Below are 17,589 nucleotides of genomic sequence, written 5' to 3' on the forward strand. Positions count from 1 at the left end.
TACCTTCCGTCGCGCCCTCAAGACATGGCTCTTCCAGCAAGCGGACCTGACCTAGGGTGGATTTTACATTGGGTTTTAAATATTCGGAAGACGCAACATTAAAATTCGGTTTAATTCGGTTTTAAGGGGGGGATTGTATATATGTTCTGGTTTTAAATATGTTGTGCGCCGCCCTGAGTCCCTGTCGGGAGAAGGGCGGTATATAAATTAAATTAAAAAAAAAATAAAAAATTGTAACAATTGGATTTTTTTTTAAAGAGCTATTCTACTGATGGGAGACAAAGAGAATCCCGGGCCCTTTCACATATTTGTTGCCAACATTTTGTTGGATGGGAAACAATAAAAAGATAGAGAAATCATGCAGAACATAGATTCTAGAATTCTGTTAAACCCATCAATAGTAGTTCATATCTATATCAAATGATTGGGAGAGGGGGGGCTTAGAATAGAATATTTGCCATAGTCTGAGTACTTGCTATGCTTTTCCCACAGATATGCGCTGGGGAAATTTTTCTTGACTTTTTTCTCTACAATTCTGGCCGAATGTAGCTCATTTTTTGCTTGATCTTTTTTTTGTTGCCTCCTCAGGTTCTATTCAGTTTGTCGAGAATTATCCTGCTGACAGAAAGAATTCAGATTCTGTTTACATAATTTCTTTCCAACTTTGTATTGCACTGGAAAGAATAAAATGTTTCCTATGTGTGTGTGTGTGTGTGTGTGTTTATGCACATGCACATGCCAATGGCACTTCTGTTTGTTTTCATATAATAATGTAATTCATTGTTTTCAAGCCATTTTCTTAATTTCATTTTTTTGGCGTAAGAATTTACAGCTGATTCTCTAAGAAAACATAGTAAAGCCACTGGATAGAATTATCCAATAATATATGAATACACAACAAGACAGTGTTTACAGCTGTCACCTGAGAGTAAAATGGGATCATGGCAACATAAACCAACAATAGTTCAGAAAGAATTTCTGGTCAACAGTTTACAACAGCTTGCTTTTATAAATTCTTATAAATTCTTCATGCCTTTCTAATTTTTTTCTTAATATCCTCAATGACAGAGTTTCCACTGTTTCTCTACGGAAGTTATTTTTCGCTGAGATACTTCATTGCCAATAACATTCAAGCTGTTCCTTGTTGTGTTCCCTGAAGTACTCCAAATCATTCCTATTCATCCTCTACAACAGAGGTCCCCAACGTTTTGGGCACCATGGACCGGTTCCATGGAGAGAGGTTTCTCCCGGGACCGGAGGGGGCGTGGTTTTGTGTGCTGCCTGCATCCTGCAGATGGGGCTTTGCTTGTTTGTGTGGACCAGTTGCTGGCATGCCACAGCCCGGTACCAGTCCACAGACCGGAGGTTGGGGACCCCTGCTCTACATGCATGTGTTGTACTTTTATGCTAATATTTTCGTATGAAAAAGCAGATTTCAGCATTGTCTTCATTTATACTAATTTCTCTTTTCAACAATAAGAGAAGAATTAACAAAGAAAGAAAGACAGAAAGAAGCAATACTGACTAAACATTTAACTTTTTGCAAAATTCCAAACAGTGAAGATACTTGACATTAGGGAAAATGCAAAATACATACTGGGACCAGAATTTTAGTTGCTAAGTGAGTCAGTTATTAAATAAGTCATGACATGGTCATTAAGCAAATTCCAGGTCCCCCGTTGACTTTGCTTGTCAGAAGCTGGTTAGGAATGTTCAAATGGTGATCACATGATCCCAGGATACTGACATCTCTATAACTACATGCCAGTTGCCAAGCACCCAAGTTTTGATCACATGACCACAGGGATACTGCAATAGTCATCAGTCTAAGGGCTGATTGTAAGTCACTTTTTTCCGTGCCATTGTAAACTCAATCACTAAATGAATGGTCATAAATTGAGGACTACCTATACTTATTTGTATTGCCATTTAGACATATGTCACTTAACAGAATAATTTTCCCCTGGATCATATTCCTTTAGAATGTTGCACAATTTTCCCCAAACTTATCTCTTTTTCTATTATCACCATCCTTCTATCTCCAATCTTTGGATTCTATTTTCATATATATACACAACTTAGATGACAACATTCATACTTGCTAAGATACATTTTAATGTATACCTTAATTTAATTACATGTATTCATCAACTCCTTTCTAAAAGGTCAAACTATTTTCATTCAAATCTATTACGTCCTTCCCCATTTCCTTGATTTCACAGGCACTCTATATATCTATTTTACTTTATCACTGCTGTTAATTTGTTAATTCTTGTTTTTCACCATTTACATTCCAAGATGAAATCATGGGTGCAATAAAGTAGCCTATTCTACACCATATCTGTCCTAAAAAGTAGTGTTTTTTTTACTAAAGCTACAATAGGTAATGGACTGAATATGCAAGAAAGATAGTGTATATTTAAAGGAGTTCAGGAAAGATAGTGTACAGATAGTGACAATGAACTTAAAAGAAAGCATCCTACATGATTTTGTCTGGAATATAGTGGTATGCTGTCAATGAGACCAGGAGGACCAAATATGGAAGGTACTTAAGTTGCTGATTTATTTTATGTTTCTTAAATCGAACACTCCAGAAAGTGAAAATAAAAAGTCTGATAACAAGCAATTCCACAGTGATTTTTGGATTACAATTTTATCTACACACACACACACACAAATATTTGACTAAAGAAAGAATATTAATTTATCACAGATGATTTTTTCCTTGTTTATCTGTCAAACATGAGATATGACTTATTATCTAATTAGATTAGTAAAATACAAACTGAATTTAAGCAGAAACTATTTGCAATATATAAATGGTAAAATTTACCTTGAGTTGATCTTGATTACTACATTCTTGATGACTACTACATGGACCCATGCACATTATTTTCTTCACAGAAATATGGAAATGATTGGTCATTACTTTTCTCAGAAGTTTTTCTAATCTCTCAAGCTATTCTATCACTTATTATTCTTAAGATTTTCTCCCAACATCTAATAAAGTTCAGACCTTGCTTAGTTTTTCAGAATGCAGTAATGCAGCCAAGGTGTGCTAGGTATTGCCATCTGTTCAAATAATCTCTTGCTTGCGTCTTGATAGACTATACATATTTTCACATATCTAGACACACAACATACTACTGTTTTGATTATATGAATGCTATTCTCAGACATACTGATCTACCTTTATAAACTTTTGATACTATTTTAGCTTTTATCATCTGCACTGGGCTTTTTTTTTTTTTTTTTTTAGTAAAGAGAGAGATACACTCTTAATTCAGGCAATAAATATTGTGCATAGAAGTTTGCCAGAGACAGATATCCTAAGGAAGTTTTGGTACTTCAGAACAAATGTATAGTAAACTAATAGTTTAGCTAAAACAGAGTAATATGAAATTTTGAATACAGTAGCTCAATTTCTTTTCTCATTCACATTCTGTAATAGAGTTATACATTGTATTTATATCTCTGGCCTTTATATTTCATAAACCATCCTCACAGATATGTACATTGCCATAATGATGTTAATATATGGCTTGTACTTGGCTCTCCCAATTGTTATACAACTACTTTCTTACTCAAGAACAGAACTGGCAGAATGAAACTGCAACAGGCCATTTATATACAACAAAACATTTCTCAAGGACAAATGTCAGGTCAACCCCCTAATGGAAATGTGACCCAATCAGTCACTGTAGGCAATATTAACTATATGAGATAATAGTCTGGTAGGAGAAAGGGGGAGAGATTATTATGAGAAAAAACTTAAATATAGAAATTCTGAATCATTTATAATTTTATAGAAACAGATACTGGCTACTTTAAAGTGGATTACATTTTACAAGGTTTGTATAATGTGGCAATTATAACTATAATAATTTTCCCACTCTGGTAATATAATATAGTTTCATTTACCTTAAATACACAAAAATAAAATTTGGAATATCCTAGATAAAATGAAAATTGATAAGGTTGCACTTGAAAATTCCACATTTTGAATATTTTTTTGAGGAAAGAACTTCTGAAACTGTTGTTCTATGTATTTTTAAGAAGGATCTCTCAGAATCAGGAAAGTGGGGCACCATAAAGTAAGGCACTATAATCAAATGCATAAATATATGCAGGTCTTAGAATTTATTCATGCTCTTCCCTTTATGTTGAGTCTTCTTTCTTGAAATCACGAATGTTATTTATACAAATATTGATGACATTCATATTTTTATCATGCACTCTCTTCTTCTACAAGAGGGACAGGCAATCTCCAATAGGCTACTCCTGAGATCCAAGATTGCATTGACAGCACATTTCATTGTTTTTGTTCAAAATTAATAAGGGAAATAGGAATGGGAACATTTCCAAGGATAACGTTCCCAATTTCTCAAAAAATGTCCTATAATCAGTCTGTAAAAAATGGTAACTTGGAGTAATCTGATTGAAGTTGGGGTAGAATTAAGACTTAGCATGGAAGTAATTGTCTCCCAGAGTCTCCCAATCCTAGTCTTATCCTAAATCCATATAAAAAAATTAAAAATCAGCCAAAACTGCTGCGTTGGGGGTCAATTTCAAATTTTATTGGAAGCTGGGATGCTAAAATTGGGTGTGGGAAGTATATTACCTCTTGGAAGCCTCCCATACTTATTTTCACTCTAAATAACTTTTTTAAAAGAAACAAGAAACAGGCCAAAAATGCAGCAACGATCCTTTTTGTACTGTTGTCACATTACTAATAGTTTTCTCAATCCTTCAGAAATTTAGGAGTCAGAGTCTTGTCCTGTAGTGCTTCAACAACTGCCTAACCTCATGTTATAAGATTAACACTATGGATAAAAGAAGCTATGTTTGCCAAGGTTCTTTGGTTCTATGGTACAATGACCAGAGAATATAGTTTTACACTTGATTTAAGAAACTATCCTTCTTCTCAATGTATCCCACAGAACTTGGCAAATGACGGAGCCTAGTTAGAGTGAGACCGCCAAAGTTGCTACATTACAATAACATCTGTCAGTTTTCCTGCCCTTAACTTACTATATTTCCCTGAAAGGAAAACATAGAAAGCGGATTGCTGCTAGGTATGAAAGCTTGTTGAAAGAAGTAAAAATGTACTATGTAAGAGCACGCTTTTGCCCACTTTGTTATATGAAGAGAGAGTTATGTATGTCAGGAGAAACATAAAGGTGAGTTGAATGCAGTCAGGATGGAGTACTTAAAACAAAGAATAGGACAAAGAATGAATAGGGCAAAACAATGGACATATTGACAGAAATATACACATACTCATACAAAGAAAGGCTGCAAAATCTGGCTCAGCAGCACTATATACTGTGTTTACTCTGTAATAAATCTCACTGAAGACAGTGTCTTTTATACTCAGCAGATTAATTATTTTTAGGCATATTAAACTGGTCCTATTCAGTCAGCTACCTGGATATCTTCTTGTCATCCTCCCATGTGTAGACTTGAAAATAGACCTTTTTATTTTTTCAATTACTTATTTTCATCACTTGTACATCTTTGTCATTAACTCACTTTCATCAACATTTTTCTTTATTAGAGTGATCACAGCAACAAGAGATTACAGCTGTGTGCAAACTAGCCCACTACTTCTGCATATCCTGAAACAACATGGCACAACCTTTTGGATTATGAAGATAAAATAAATAAGGACCCTCGGCTGCTGTAAAATCTTTACACAGAAAAAAAGAGTAAAATTTAAAAATTTGCTAGATCTAGTACTGTGTATGTTGTGTGGGTGGGTGGGTAGGTGTCTGAAAAGAAAGCAAACTATATTTTTAATGAATGATAGAAAATGGATACAAGCCACAAATTGAAATAGAACAGATCTTCCATACTATGCAGTGAAAATGTATGACATCATTAACACTTTGTAAGACTTTTGAAATCTGCACTACAGAAAGTAGCATCTTTATTTAAAATTGCAAATGTATATACTATACAATACTCTTGTTTGCTACAATGCATTTTTTTTCTTTTTCTTTTCTTGTTTTGGAAATATATTAGTGGCTGCCTGATTCAATATTCTTTTTTTTAAACTATACTGAAGAATCAGTTTAATTCAAATCTTCATTCTCAGAAAGCTTGGCTTGACAGAATAGGGGACTTGGCTGCAGTGGTCAAATTAACCGAGACAGATCCCCAACTGAAGAGTCTACAGGCAGTTCTTAATAGTCTCTGATGTGGGCCCAGAGCCCCTTCAAAGTTGCTCCATTTTTTAATATACTAGAAAATAAAAGTCTGATACAGAGGGGGATAATCTTATTCCATGTATCAAATTAATTTAGTCAAACATAAATGAAATGAAATGAAATCTAAACATAATCAAATTTAGTTTTCTCCTTGGCCTCATCTATTTTTTTTCCTGGTCCATTTCGGTTAGCATGCCTGGCAGGCTACTGAAAAGCCAAGTACAGTTCTCAGCCATATAAGGACAAAAAAGAAAAGACAGGTTGAATAACTATAATCTTTTCACTGAACATTGTAATAATAATTTAATATATCCAAATGAGAAATGTTACTTTTCATTGTTTTGAATGAAGTTGCGAAGCTGACAGTATGATAACACAAGAAGCTGTAAAGCATGACACATTGTATACTTGTCTGTGTTACATCAAGAACAGCACCTAAATTCAGGATCTTACATGCATAGACACAATGCAGTTGTGGAGCCTGGTAGAGAAATGGCAAAAGTCTAAGAAATAATTCTGCCCAGCGTATCTCCTGGAAGCTTCTCCATGCTTTCAAACAGGAGTTAAACTTTTTGCAAATATTTTTTTAAGTTTCAAAGGAAATATAATATAAAATATTATAACACAAAGGAGAAAATTGGGGAAGGGAAAAAAGGGGAGAAAATTTAAAATTAAGTCTGTAGTAATGAAACAGTGCCCACAATAAAAATAATGGTTGAGGTTTGGGATAAAAGAATTTTGAGAAAAATCCATTTAAAAACTACTTCAGAAAATTGAAATTAATCCTTTTTTAAAACCAGGGAAGTAACAGTTTAACGTGACATACTGTCATGGAATTAGCAGAAAGTGCTATGGCTATATGCATAAACTAAATGATATGATATCAGAGGAAGTCTAAAGGAATCTTATACCATCCGATAATAATCCAGTTGTGTGTGGTTGATCACTATTTCTACAATATACTGTAAATAGAAAGGTAATCAGTAGTTTTCTTCAACAGCTTACTCTTAAAAACCATTATAACTGTAATTTTGATGCAGTAATAGTGGCGTATAACATAAATTAACATACAGTATGCATTTAGATCATTCTTTAAAAGCAGTACACAAATAAGTATATCATTATTGCTACCTCCATCATTCATGAGTGATACGGATATAGTGGTTTGGATCCACGGTAACTAAGCCGGAGGGTTCCATCAAACCACAGAGAGACTGAAAATACAAGGAAAGTTTCTATTTAAAAGGGAAGGACAGGATTAGTGTTAACTATTCTGTCTTCCATTTTTGACATCCCTCCCATGCTATTTTGAAAGATTCTCTTGCTTATGTAAGCAGACAGTGGATAGGAGGTGAAATTGATGAAATCTGTTTTCCACCTTTCATTAGTGGCCCTATCCTTCCAAGAGATTAGATTTCCTTCTTCCATTTGGAGCAGTATTAACATTTAAGATTCAAACATATTACTCTTTCTCATGTCAAATTCTTGATGAGCAATTTCAGAGGTGTACAAAGCTGATTTATTGGAACCTTGAAACTTCTCACATTCAAGTGGAAATTTTAAAAATGAAAGAAGAAAACAGGCTACCACAATTACCAAACCCTGCTGAATAATTTTAAGTTCAATATACACACGTATATCCACAGAAGAAGTATATGAAAGTAAAATAAGCATAACACAAATTTCAAAACAAATAACACCAGCAAACCACAAATCAGGGAGAAAAAAGAAATCCACTCTGCATTACAGGTAGTCCTTGACATAAAATTGTAATGATTGCAAGTCGTGACAGTCACTGAGCGAGGTATCCTCATGATTGCCTTTGTTTAATAATCCTAATCCTGCCCTCTCCATTGCGGAGAGCATAAGGTGCCTCAGATGTAGGGGAGGCCCTGGGAGGCCTAGCATAGGCCAAGCCCACATTGCAGCACCTTTCCAGTTCACACATGGCCTGGCCCAAGCCTCCCTTGCCGGAGGCACCTAAGGCTCTGCTTCTAGTCCCATTGGGTCTCCATAGACCTTGGGCCTGCTTTCCCATTCCTGGGTCTCTGCAGGGCTCAGTAGCTTTCAGTACATCTTCTTTGGGAAGCAGTTTTGGAAGAGCAGGCTACTCCACCCCTCCAACTCCCAGAGCAGTGAGTAGGACTCTCTGGCACTGTCCTGGAAATGGGCACCATTTTGGAGCAGACACAATCAATTGCAGCCATTCCCAAAATGGCACCCGCTTCTGGGAAAGCACTGCACCGCCTCCAATGCACCGCCTCCTGAAAGTTTTCTGAAAAGATGACTGAGTCATAACAGGGGGCGGAGAGGGGGATATAGGGCCCGGAGGGGTGGAAACAGGCCCAAGGCCCGTGGGAACCTAGTGGGGCAGGAAATCAGGACCAAGGTCTGTGGGGACCTAGTGGGGCAGGAAATCAGGACCAAGGCCTGTGGGGACCAAGCAGAGCAGGATAGAAGAGAGATGGGTGTGGAGCATTGCAGCATCCCTGCAGTCAGTTATAAAGGCAGGCACATTGTCAAGCACCAAATTTTTGTTCATGTGACTGCAGGATTACTGCTGGGGTCATACTTCCTTTGTTCAATGCCATTGTAATTTCAAATGGTCCCTGAATGAACAGTCTTAAGTCTAGGATTAACTGTAGAGTACTGTACCTTTCCCCATCCATTGCAGCCCTTGCTGTATTCTCCCTATTAACCACTAAAAGAAAGCACATGTCCATATTTGGAATTGGCAAAACACAGATATTAGAAGCCTGTTCCATTCAAAAACTGTAGTGTGTGGAAGATGTAAATATTAATGTAATGCAATGTACATTAATGCAATGTAAATATTAATCAATGTTTAAGCATAGGGTTCCTGAGGATAGCTAGAGTTTTAAGTATAACACCATTAATTAGCAAGCACATGGCATAGTTTCAATTCTGTGTTAATGATTAGGCTTCAAGAAAAAGTTGGTCGAACAGTTACAACCAGCTGAAGTTTATGGTTTCGTGATTGACAGGTAAAGCATGGTATATATTTTTGTCTTTGGGTTATGTAACCAATCATGATTTTAGACATTTGTAGCTCCTTGCTGCTTGATAAATATACTCTGTTTCCTGTGAATTAGGGTCTTACCCACAGAATGTTACTGAATGTATCCATGTATGCCAGACCTGGCTTTGCAAACTATAATACATTTTGGAGACTGAAATATACCAAGTAGACAGAAAATTTCGCCATTACTTGGAGGCAGAGAAGGGAGAAGAAAGTATAAATTGAAATTGGAGTAAAAAATAAATTCAGAACTCCCCTCTTATAGTTTCTTCTCCAACCTAAGCAATAACTTTAAGTTTACCCTGAAGTTGTTTAATAAGCTGTGAGGAAAAAATAAACAGAAAACATATCATAATGGATGGGAATGATCCATAGAAAAGGGTGAGGAAACCTTTTTATATAATTGGATCCCGGTGAAATGAATGTAAGAGACTAAGAGAAATCATATTCATAAGAGCTGAGCCTCATACATTCTATGGATTTTTAACTAAGAGTTTTAGACTTAAAGCTCGCCCTTTTTATCCTTTTTATCCCCCTTCCTTTTAAAAACAGTTCTATTCACTGACCTATCTGAGAAATCACTTGTTGTTCAGATGCTTATCATGTAGAATTGGTTTTTTATTGCAAGCAAAATCTTAACAGCAATCAGTAAGACTACTTCTATATTGTATAAAAACAACTATGTTAAAATGTGGACTGAATTAAAATTGGATTTGCAGAGGGGAAAAAATTCTGTTTTGCATGGATTACATATTGTGACCTATTGTTATTGGAAGAACAAGAACCTAAGGTAAAAACTGGGGAACAATTTGTAAGTGATGGCTTTAATTGTGATAGGTTTAATTTTCATAGAATCTTTGAAAGGTTTCAACTTGATAAAAAAGTTTTGTTTTTGCAGCTGACAAATCTGAATTGGAATGGAATTTATACTCAGATGACCACTTGATTTCTAAAGTTTATAAAATACTACTTAGGATGAATTTGGAAGATGAATATGTTAAGGACTGTATGATAAAATTAGTGAAAAACCTAGGTTATAATATAATAGATCAATAGGAAAATATGTGGATTAACAATTTAAAATTTACTTTGAATTAGAGTTTGAAATAAAACTTTTATAAGATGATATATCAATGGTATTTGACTCCAGACAAATAGGCAAGAATGTATAATGGAACTTCCAATAAATGTTGAAAATGTGATCAAACTCCAGGTAAATTTTATCACATGTGGTGATAAATCATATCATACTAAATCATATTGGATAAATATAATAATGATTATGCAGGAAATACTTAAAGCACAACAATTAATGAAATCTGAAACATTTCTTTTAGGTATTATTGATAAACCGACAGAAAAATAGTTTGGAATTTTATTTTTCTATATGGTGACAGCTGCAAGAACTGTGTATGCCAAATTTTGGAAAGAAAAAGGAATACCAACAGTGGAAGAATGGATTTTGAAATGGCAGAGATGGCAAAATTAAGTGTGTTGATTAGAGACAATGGTTTGGATAAGTTTTTATAAGAGTTTCTGGAAGCTGTGGAGTTTCTGTGAGTTACATAATGGACTGTTAACAAAGGGCTTTGAAGTTTAATATATTTTTTGGGGTTAACAATTAACAACTTTTTTACAATGAAGAGGTATTGGGTTGATACATGTCATACATAATAGATTTGTATATCTGAGATATTTGTTAAGAGAATGTGATGTAAAATATTAATTTAGTAAGTAATAGTAATGTATAATTATTTGTAGGTCCACAATGCAAGGGAACAAATCTATTAGGTTGTGTGAGATACTAGGGTGAAGCTTGTATTTTTATTGTTAATTTTATATTTGTTGTATGCACTTTTTACCCTTTTCCTTTTTTGTGTCATGTCTGTAATTTTTGTTTTGTTATCTATTTTTTCATTCTGTATAATTGTATTTTATTTTTGGGAAAATATTTTTTTTAAAAAAAGTAGCACTGCTACAACATAATCCAAACTTATACAGTATCCATGGTGGGCATAATTTTGAACTGGAAAAGTTGCAATTAGATCTATTGAAATTATTCTGTAGTTACAGTACTCTATTTCAGTCTTTCCAATCTGGTATTCAACATGTATATTCGAACTCAAGTTCCCAGAATTCCCCAACAGAAAATTGCATAGAGCTATTATTTATAATATTAAAGTTATCCATGACAGTATGAAATCATAGCAAATAAGATGTGACTTCAGACTCACAATTTTTGTTTATTTTGAAAAATGAGTTTTGTTGGCTAGCAAAAATCTCTTAATATGCCTCATTATGATGGATATCATTTTCTTTCCTACTTTCCCATTTAACTGCTAAAACCACAGTGATAACTTTAATGAATGTAATCTGCATTCTTTTATAGCCAGCAGCTAATCTTTCACAAAGTTACAGAAAGTATTACTATTAGTCTTATTATTTTCCCTATCTTTTTTCTTTTCAAAAAGATTAGAGGACATTTTTTAATTTACATCTGATAAAAGGTCATGCATCTTTAATAAAAAATGAAGCACAGATTCACTGAGTCAGCTGACAAGTCCCGAGATTAAAGATTGGTGCTTATAAAGATGCTCTGCCATCCTAACACTCCTCAGTGATCATAGACAGACTGCATTTTATATGCACTCTACTTAATCAGCAGAAACATCTATCTTTATTTGTTTATAATGTAATACTTTTACATCCTGGTATTGTGTTTTTCCTTTGTATTTTCTAGAATACAAAGGATTGTTGCTCTTTTTATTTTTTTCCACACAATTCAAGCTTAAGAATATAGGAAGGGTAATGTTTTAAAATATTACATAATTTCCTATTGCAAATGCCCTTATACATCGTATTTCACTGATACATTATGCATTCAGGAAGAAAATCAAAGGCTTTGTTCATTACTCTGTGGCATACATATACATAAACACACACACACACACAAACACACACACACACACACACACACAGAGAGAGAGAGAGAGAGAGAGAGAGAGAGCGAGAGAGAGAGAGAGATTGAGATTCTATACACTCACGGCTTAATGTGGCTCAATGGCATAGAATTAAACAAAACTTCCTTGGATTCATCACATATGTTTCATGTGTTAAAACTATGTGTTGAGATTATGACCTGCCCATGTTAGGCTTCAAGCAAGCAGAATCACTTTAAATGGTCCAGCCATTTTGTTAAAGTTAGGTAAGCTTTGGAATGAAGTATATATATCCTTCCCTCTACTCATAACAAAGAAATGGCTTTAGGACTTTGGCCTTTTTTATTCTAACATTACCTATTATCAGCCATGCTATAAGATAGTTTGGACTGGCCCACAGTTACCCAGTAAGTTTCATGATTAAATGGAGGCTTGAACTTGGCTGCCATTGCCTGAGCAAAACAACAACCTAAACAACTACACATTAGCATTTTTTTTTCTTTATGAGAACACAGGCAAAAGTAGCAACTGAAAAAAAGATGTGTGTATTTGTGTGTATGGATTCCATACATACATGAGAAAAAAGTGAGTGCAGAAAAAATTCCTAGTAGCCAGGAAATGCTTATCAGCGATGCTTCCTTTTTAACTGCTTTCATTTTTGTAAACTGTCAAACTTGGCTGCCTTGCCTAATTGGACTTTCCCCCACGTGATAACATTCACTTCAAAGTGCAAACCATAAATATTTCATAATATCACAAAGGCTAATGACAACCCTCTCTGAACTTGCAACCTAATTCTATTTATTAGTCATAGGCTGGTGGTTTTTTTTGGGGAAATAGCAGACCCATCCTAAGCTAGTTCTCAATATAAAGTCTTCCTGACTACAAGTTGAGTTCAAGGAATGTCTGCGCTTACAAAAGGAAACAACAATTTTCCATGCTGCTTTTTATTACTCAGTTAATTAATGACTAGAATATCTGAAAGGGTGATGAGGTCATGTGTATTTTCAATGCAAGACATGCTTTTGTTTATATTTGCATATTCAGAATTCACTCCTTTTGATAGCACTATTTCACATATATACTATTTCATGACACACAAGAAATCTTCAAGACATTTTGGGCTACATTTTAAAGTAATGTCACTCTGTAAGAGTCTTCTGCTTTTGATGCAGCATTAATTATAAAATGCTTTGAATAGAATATTTTATCAGATAGGGAAGAAAACAAATGCTTATAAGCCACAAAAGGTTAAGTACTACTTACACAATCTCATCATTCTGAAATTCAAGCTCTCCACAGGTGTCTTCGAAGTCCTCTCCGCTTCCCTTGGCTGTGCCTTCAATTGTTTTGTACGGCACAATAACATTTCCTCGAGCTCCAGATGTCCGTAGCACTTTCACCTCCATGGTCCCCACACTCTCACTTACATGAGTGACTGGTTCCTCAAAAGTAAATATGCCAGCATGATCATCATCAAAGATTGTAACTGTGGCTGTAGCAGGTGATCCCAGGCAAGCCACAGTTGTAAGATGGTTGCCCTCTTCAGATTGTTCTGACACTTTCACATTACTGAGGTGAACAAGGAAATTCTCATCTTCCTCAAATATATCGTCATCAATTATGCCAACTCTTATTTCTTTTTGTATCTCACCTGGCTTAAATACCACTGTCCCTTCAGTGAACTCGTAATCAGACCCTGCGTTGGCTGTACCATCTTCAGTTCTGAAATCAACCAAGACTGTTTTGGTCAAATCACCACCTCGACGGGCAACTGTTAGAGCTACTGTGCCACAGTTCTCAAGGCACTGGTAGGTGCTCTGCTCAAAATAGACCTTACTGACAGGGTCATTGTCTGCCACCTCACAGTTGACCTCATGCATGCTGACAGCTTTTCGTGCTTGGTCAGCTGCATGTCGCTTCAATATGTTGCCAGCTCCAGTCATTAACCGAGTAGCCTGAATACGATAAAAGGCGCGACTCTTTTGTTGCTGACTCAGAACTTGATAATTAGCTAGTTCTATTAGCTGTTCAATCTCTTTGTCTGGATGCTTCTGTTTCAATTCCTTCAGGATTCTAGCCATTTCTCTCCTTGCTTCATCATCATCTTGATCCTTCTCATCCACCTCTAAGACCAGAGTGCCATCCAAGAAACTTTCAACATGGGAATTAACTATCTTTCCATCCATTTCAATATCAGCTTTAGATGGTGGCCCTTCACCCTCATGTTCAATTATCATGCCTCTCTGCTTTCCAGCTCTGTACTTCTTGTAGACATACTTGTAGAATAAAAGCCTTCGATCAGCAACCCATGCAAACACCACACAGATAGGAAAAAAGAAGAAAGTGAGCAAACTTTCCCAGACTTCTACTATTCCAGGTGACATAACTGACAAAATTAAATACAGCCAAGTATAGGCAAAAATGCTCCAAGCTGCAGTCACAAAAAACACACGAAGATGCTTAATCTTCCTGATTTCTCCATCAGGGACAACATAAACACAAAGGGCTATAATGACAAACATATTAAAGGCAGCGCTTCCTACAATAGTGCTTGGCCCAAGGTCTCCTGCCTTGAAGCCATGGCCACACACTTCAATGACAGATAGGAGGATCTCAGGTGCAGAAGAGCCCAAAGCCATCAATGTTAAGTTCGAAACAGTTTCATTCCAAATTCTTACTGTTGTCTTGCTGGTTTCACCATTGGGTTTCTTGATTGTTATTTCTCTCTCTTGGGATGTAATAACTTCTATGGATGACATGAAACGATCTGCTATAATAGACACTCCTAGAAACATGTATACCATGGCCACAAAATATACAGTAGCTCTTGCTATTTTATCACCAAATGAAGGATCTTGAGGTTCCCAAATTGGCAAAATTATACCTTTCTTACAGATATAGGAACCAGAACATACTTTTGAATAATTGGCTTCTTCAGGTTGATGTTCTGTATGTACTTTGTCCACATGGCATAGCAAAAGTGCAACAGTTAAAAGAAGAAGACCACCAGGCAAGGCAGTTGAATTCCTTAATCCCATCATGATTGTTCTGTCAGACCAATTTCCAAATCTTTTCTTACCTGCAGAATACAAAAATGTGAAATTTATTACCAACATTCAACTGAAGAAAGCTATAGCTTTTTTCTTTCTATAAGGTTCACTATTTTACAGAATCTTTTACCTTCTAGGAAAAAAACTATTCAACTTGTATTCAGATTAAAGTCATTGAAACAATGGTATAGGTTAACGACACTATTGAAGATACAACTATATCACTGCTGAAATTGTATTTTTTGTTTTATAAATACATAATATACAATGCAATATTCAGTAACGTGTATCATACAGAATAATTACATTCAATGTTTCTGAACCTTCACAACTTTAAGATATGTGGATTTCAACTCCCAGCATGGCTGGCTGGGGAATTTGGGGAGTTGAGGTCCATACATTGTAAAGTTGTGAAGGTTGAGAAACACTGGTCCACTAGATGTGACAAAGCTTGAACTGTTTCCCATACTGTCTAGATACATATGGAAATACCCAGAGCAAAGTCCAAACCTTCTTTCCTACAATCTTTCTCAGAATTATTTATTTCTATTCTGTGCATTATATATTTTATCTACTAACTGATCCATAACAAGCAGTTCTCTTTTATATCATGACCATTAGTGTTTATTTAGGAATATTAGGGGAAAAATAATTAAAAGTTTTTGAAAAGTGTCAGCAAACAGTATTTTATTTTTAATAATATTTTCCCAGAAGATCTCATCAATCTGACAGATTTGAAATCATTCTTACATAAAACCTACAGATGCATAAACTTCCATGGTTAAAGCATTAATACTAAAAACAGGATCCAACCGCTAGGCATACTTGGGGTTCAAGTCAGCAGCACAGTCCCACAGTCCTTTTATTGAAACGATATGCCTTCATACAATTCAGACATGAAAGGGAATTAACTGATTTATTTATTTAGGATATTTATATCCTGTCTTGAGCTTTCTCAGGATAAGTAGCAAAGAAATACAAAAGCTAAAAATAGAAGGTACAAAATCCTAGATAAAAATAAAATTCCATGGAAATGTAAAGACACATCTCAAGGCAAAGATTAAAAACATATTTTAAGAGTTCTGGTGTCAGAGACCTCACTGAAACCTTCATGTAAGCTTCTTGGGGGATAGCAGAGGATCGCATTAATTCCCAGCATTGTTGAGCCAAGGACTCACTAGTTTGATCTTTTTTAAAAAAATAAAAATAAAAAATATAATATAATATAATATAATATAATAAATATAATATAATATAATATAATATAATATAATATAATATAATATAATATAATATAATATAATATAATATAATATAATATAATATAATAAATATAATATAATAATATAATATAATATAATATAATATAATATAATATAATATAATATAATATAATAATATAATATAATATAATAATATAATAATATAATATAATATAATATAATATAATATAATATAATATAATATAATATAATATAATATAATATAATATAATATAATATAATATAATATAATATAATATAATAATATAATAATATAATATAATAATATAATAATATACAAGACTCTGGAGACATTGTCACATCTTCCTATTACAAATACCTCTAGTCCCTACTCTAATACGGTAGTGCTCTACCAGATCCAGCCCTGAAAGAAGCACTTGTCAAGGCAGGTATTCAATCACCTTTCTATTGCAATGTATTTGTACTGCCACTTGATAACTTGTTATAGATTGCTCACAACAGAAACAGACTCTATTAACAAGACTGGAAGCAGAAGTAAACACACCCTGCCAGAAAGCAACATCCACAGATTCTTTCCACTTTTGTTGGAATGTCCAAAGCAGTGTTGCACTTTCACGCTATTGATGCTTGTTTTTATCTAATTTGTAATACTATTTTGTATTTTTAAATAGTTTGTACAATATTTTATATATTTTATAATATGTTTACAAACATTATAAACATTTATAAATGTTTGCTTTTTATAGTAGGCCTCAACTGACTTTACACTGCAGAGGCCTTTTTGATGCATAGCATAAAATTAGAATAAATAAATAAATAAATAAGCAAGTATGACGTTATCATGTTTCTTAAGTTATATATTGTGATCAATCCATTGAGGTAGTTATAAACAATGATCCTGTCAGTAAAATCTATTTTGAGCATCAATAATGATAATACATACAGCATGAAATCACAGTGATAAAATAGCAACTACAACACTAACATTCTCAGGGCTTTTTTTGTCATAGAACGCACAGAGTTCCGGCACTTTTTTCAACAGATTTTCCAGAGTTGCGTTCTTTTCCTATTGTTTCCTTTTCTATCGTTTGTTTTTGAAAATGC

At 34.4% G+C, this 17,589-nt stretch overlaps 1 protein-coding gene across 15 annotated transcripts in view; it reads right to left on the reverse strand.

The window, feature by feature from the left end:
* SLC8A1 (solute carrier family 8 member A1) overlaps positions 1-15,232 on the reverse strand; it is a 202,213-nt gene extending 186,981 nt beyond the window's left edge. For 14 of the 15 annotated variants that reach the window (XM_015817955.1, XM_015817950.1, XM_015817943.2 and 11 more), the window contains exon 1: positions 13,455-15,133. In XM_015817955.1, the coding sequence (XP_015673441.1) occupies positions 13,455-14,995 (1,541 nt within the window). In that variant the 5' untranslated portion in view covers positions 14,996-15,133. Of the gene's footprint in view, positions 1-13,454 lie in introns of all 15 variants that reach the window. The other variant, XM_015817951.2, reaches the window with a different exon arrangement.
* Between the last annotated feature and the right edge of the window lie 2,357 nt (positions 15,233-17,589).

This window comes from Protobothrops mucrosquamatus, unplaced genomic scaffold (genome assembly GCF_001527695.2).
Source record: "Protobothrops mucrosquamatus isolate PMUCROS unplaced genomic scaffold, P.Mucros_1.0 scaffold658, whole genome shotgun sequence".
Taxonomy (NCBI): domain Eukaryota; kingdom Metazoa; phylum Chordata; class Lepidosauria; order Squamata; family Viperidae; genus Protobothrops; species Protobothrops mucrosquamatus.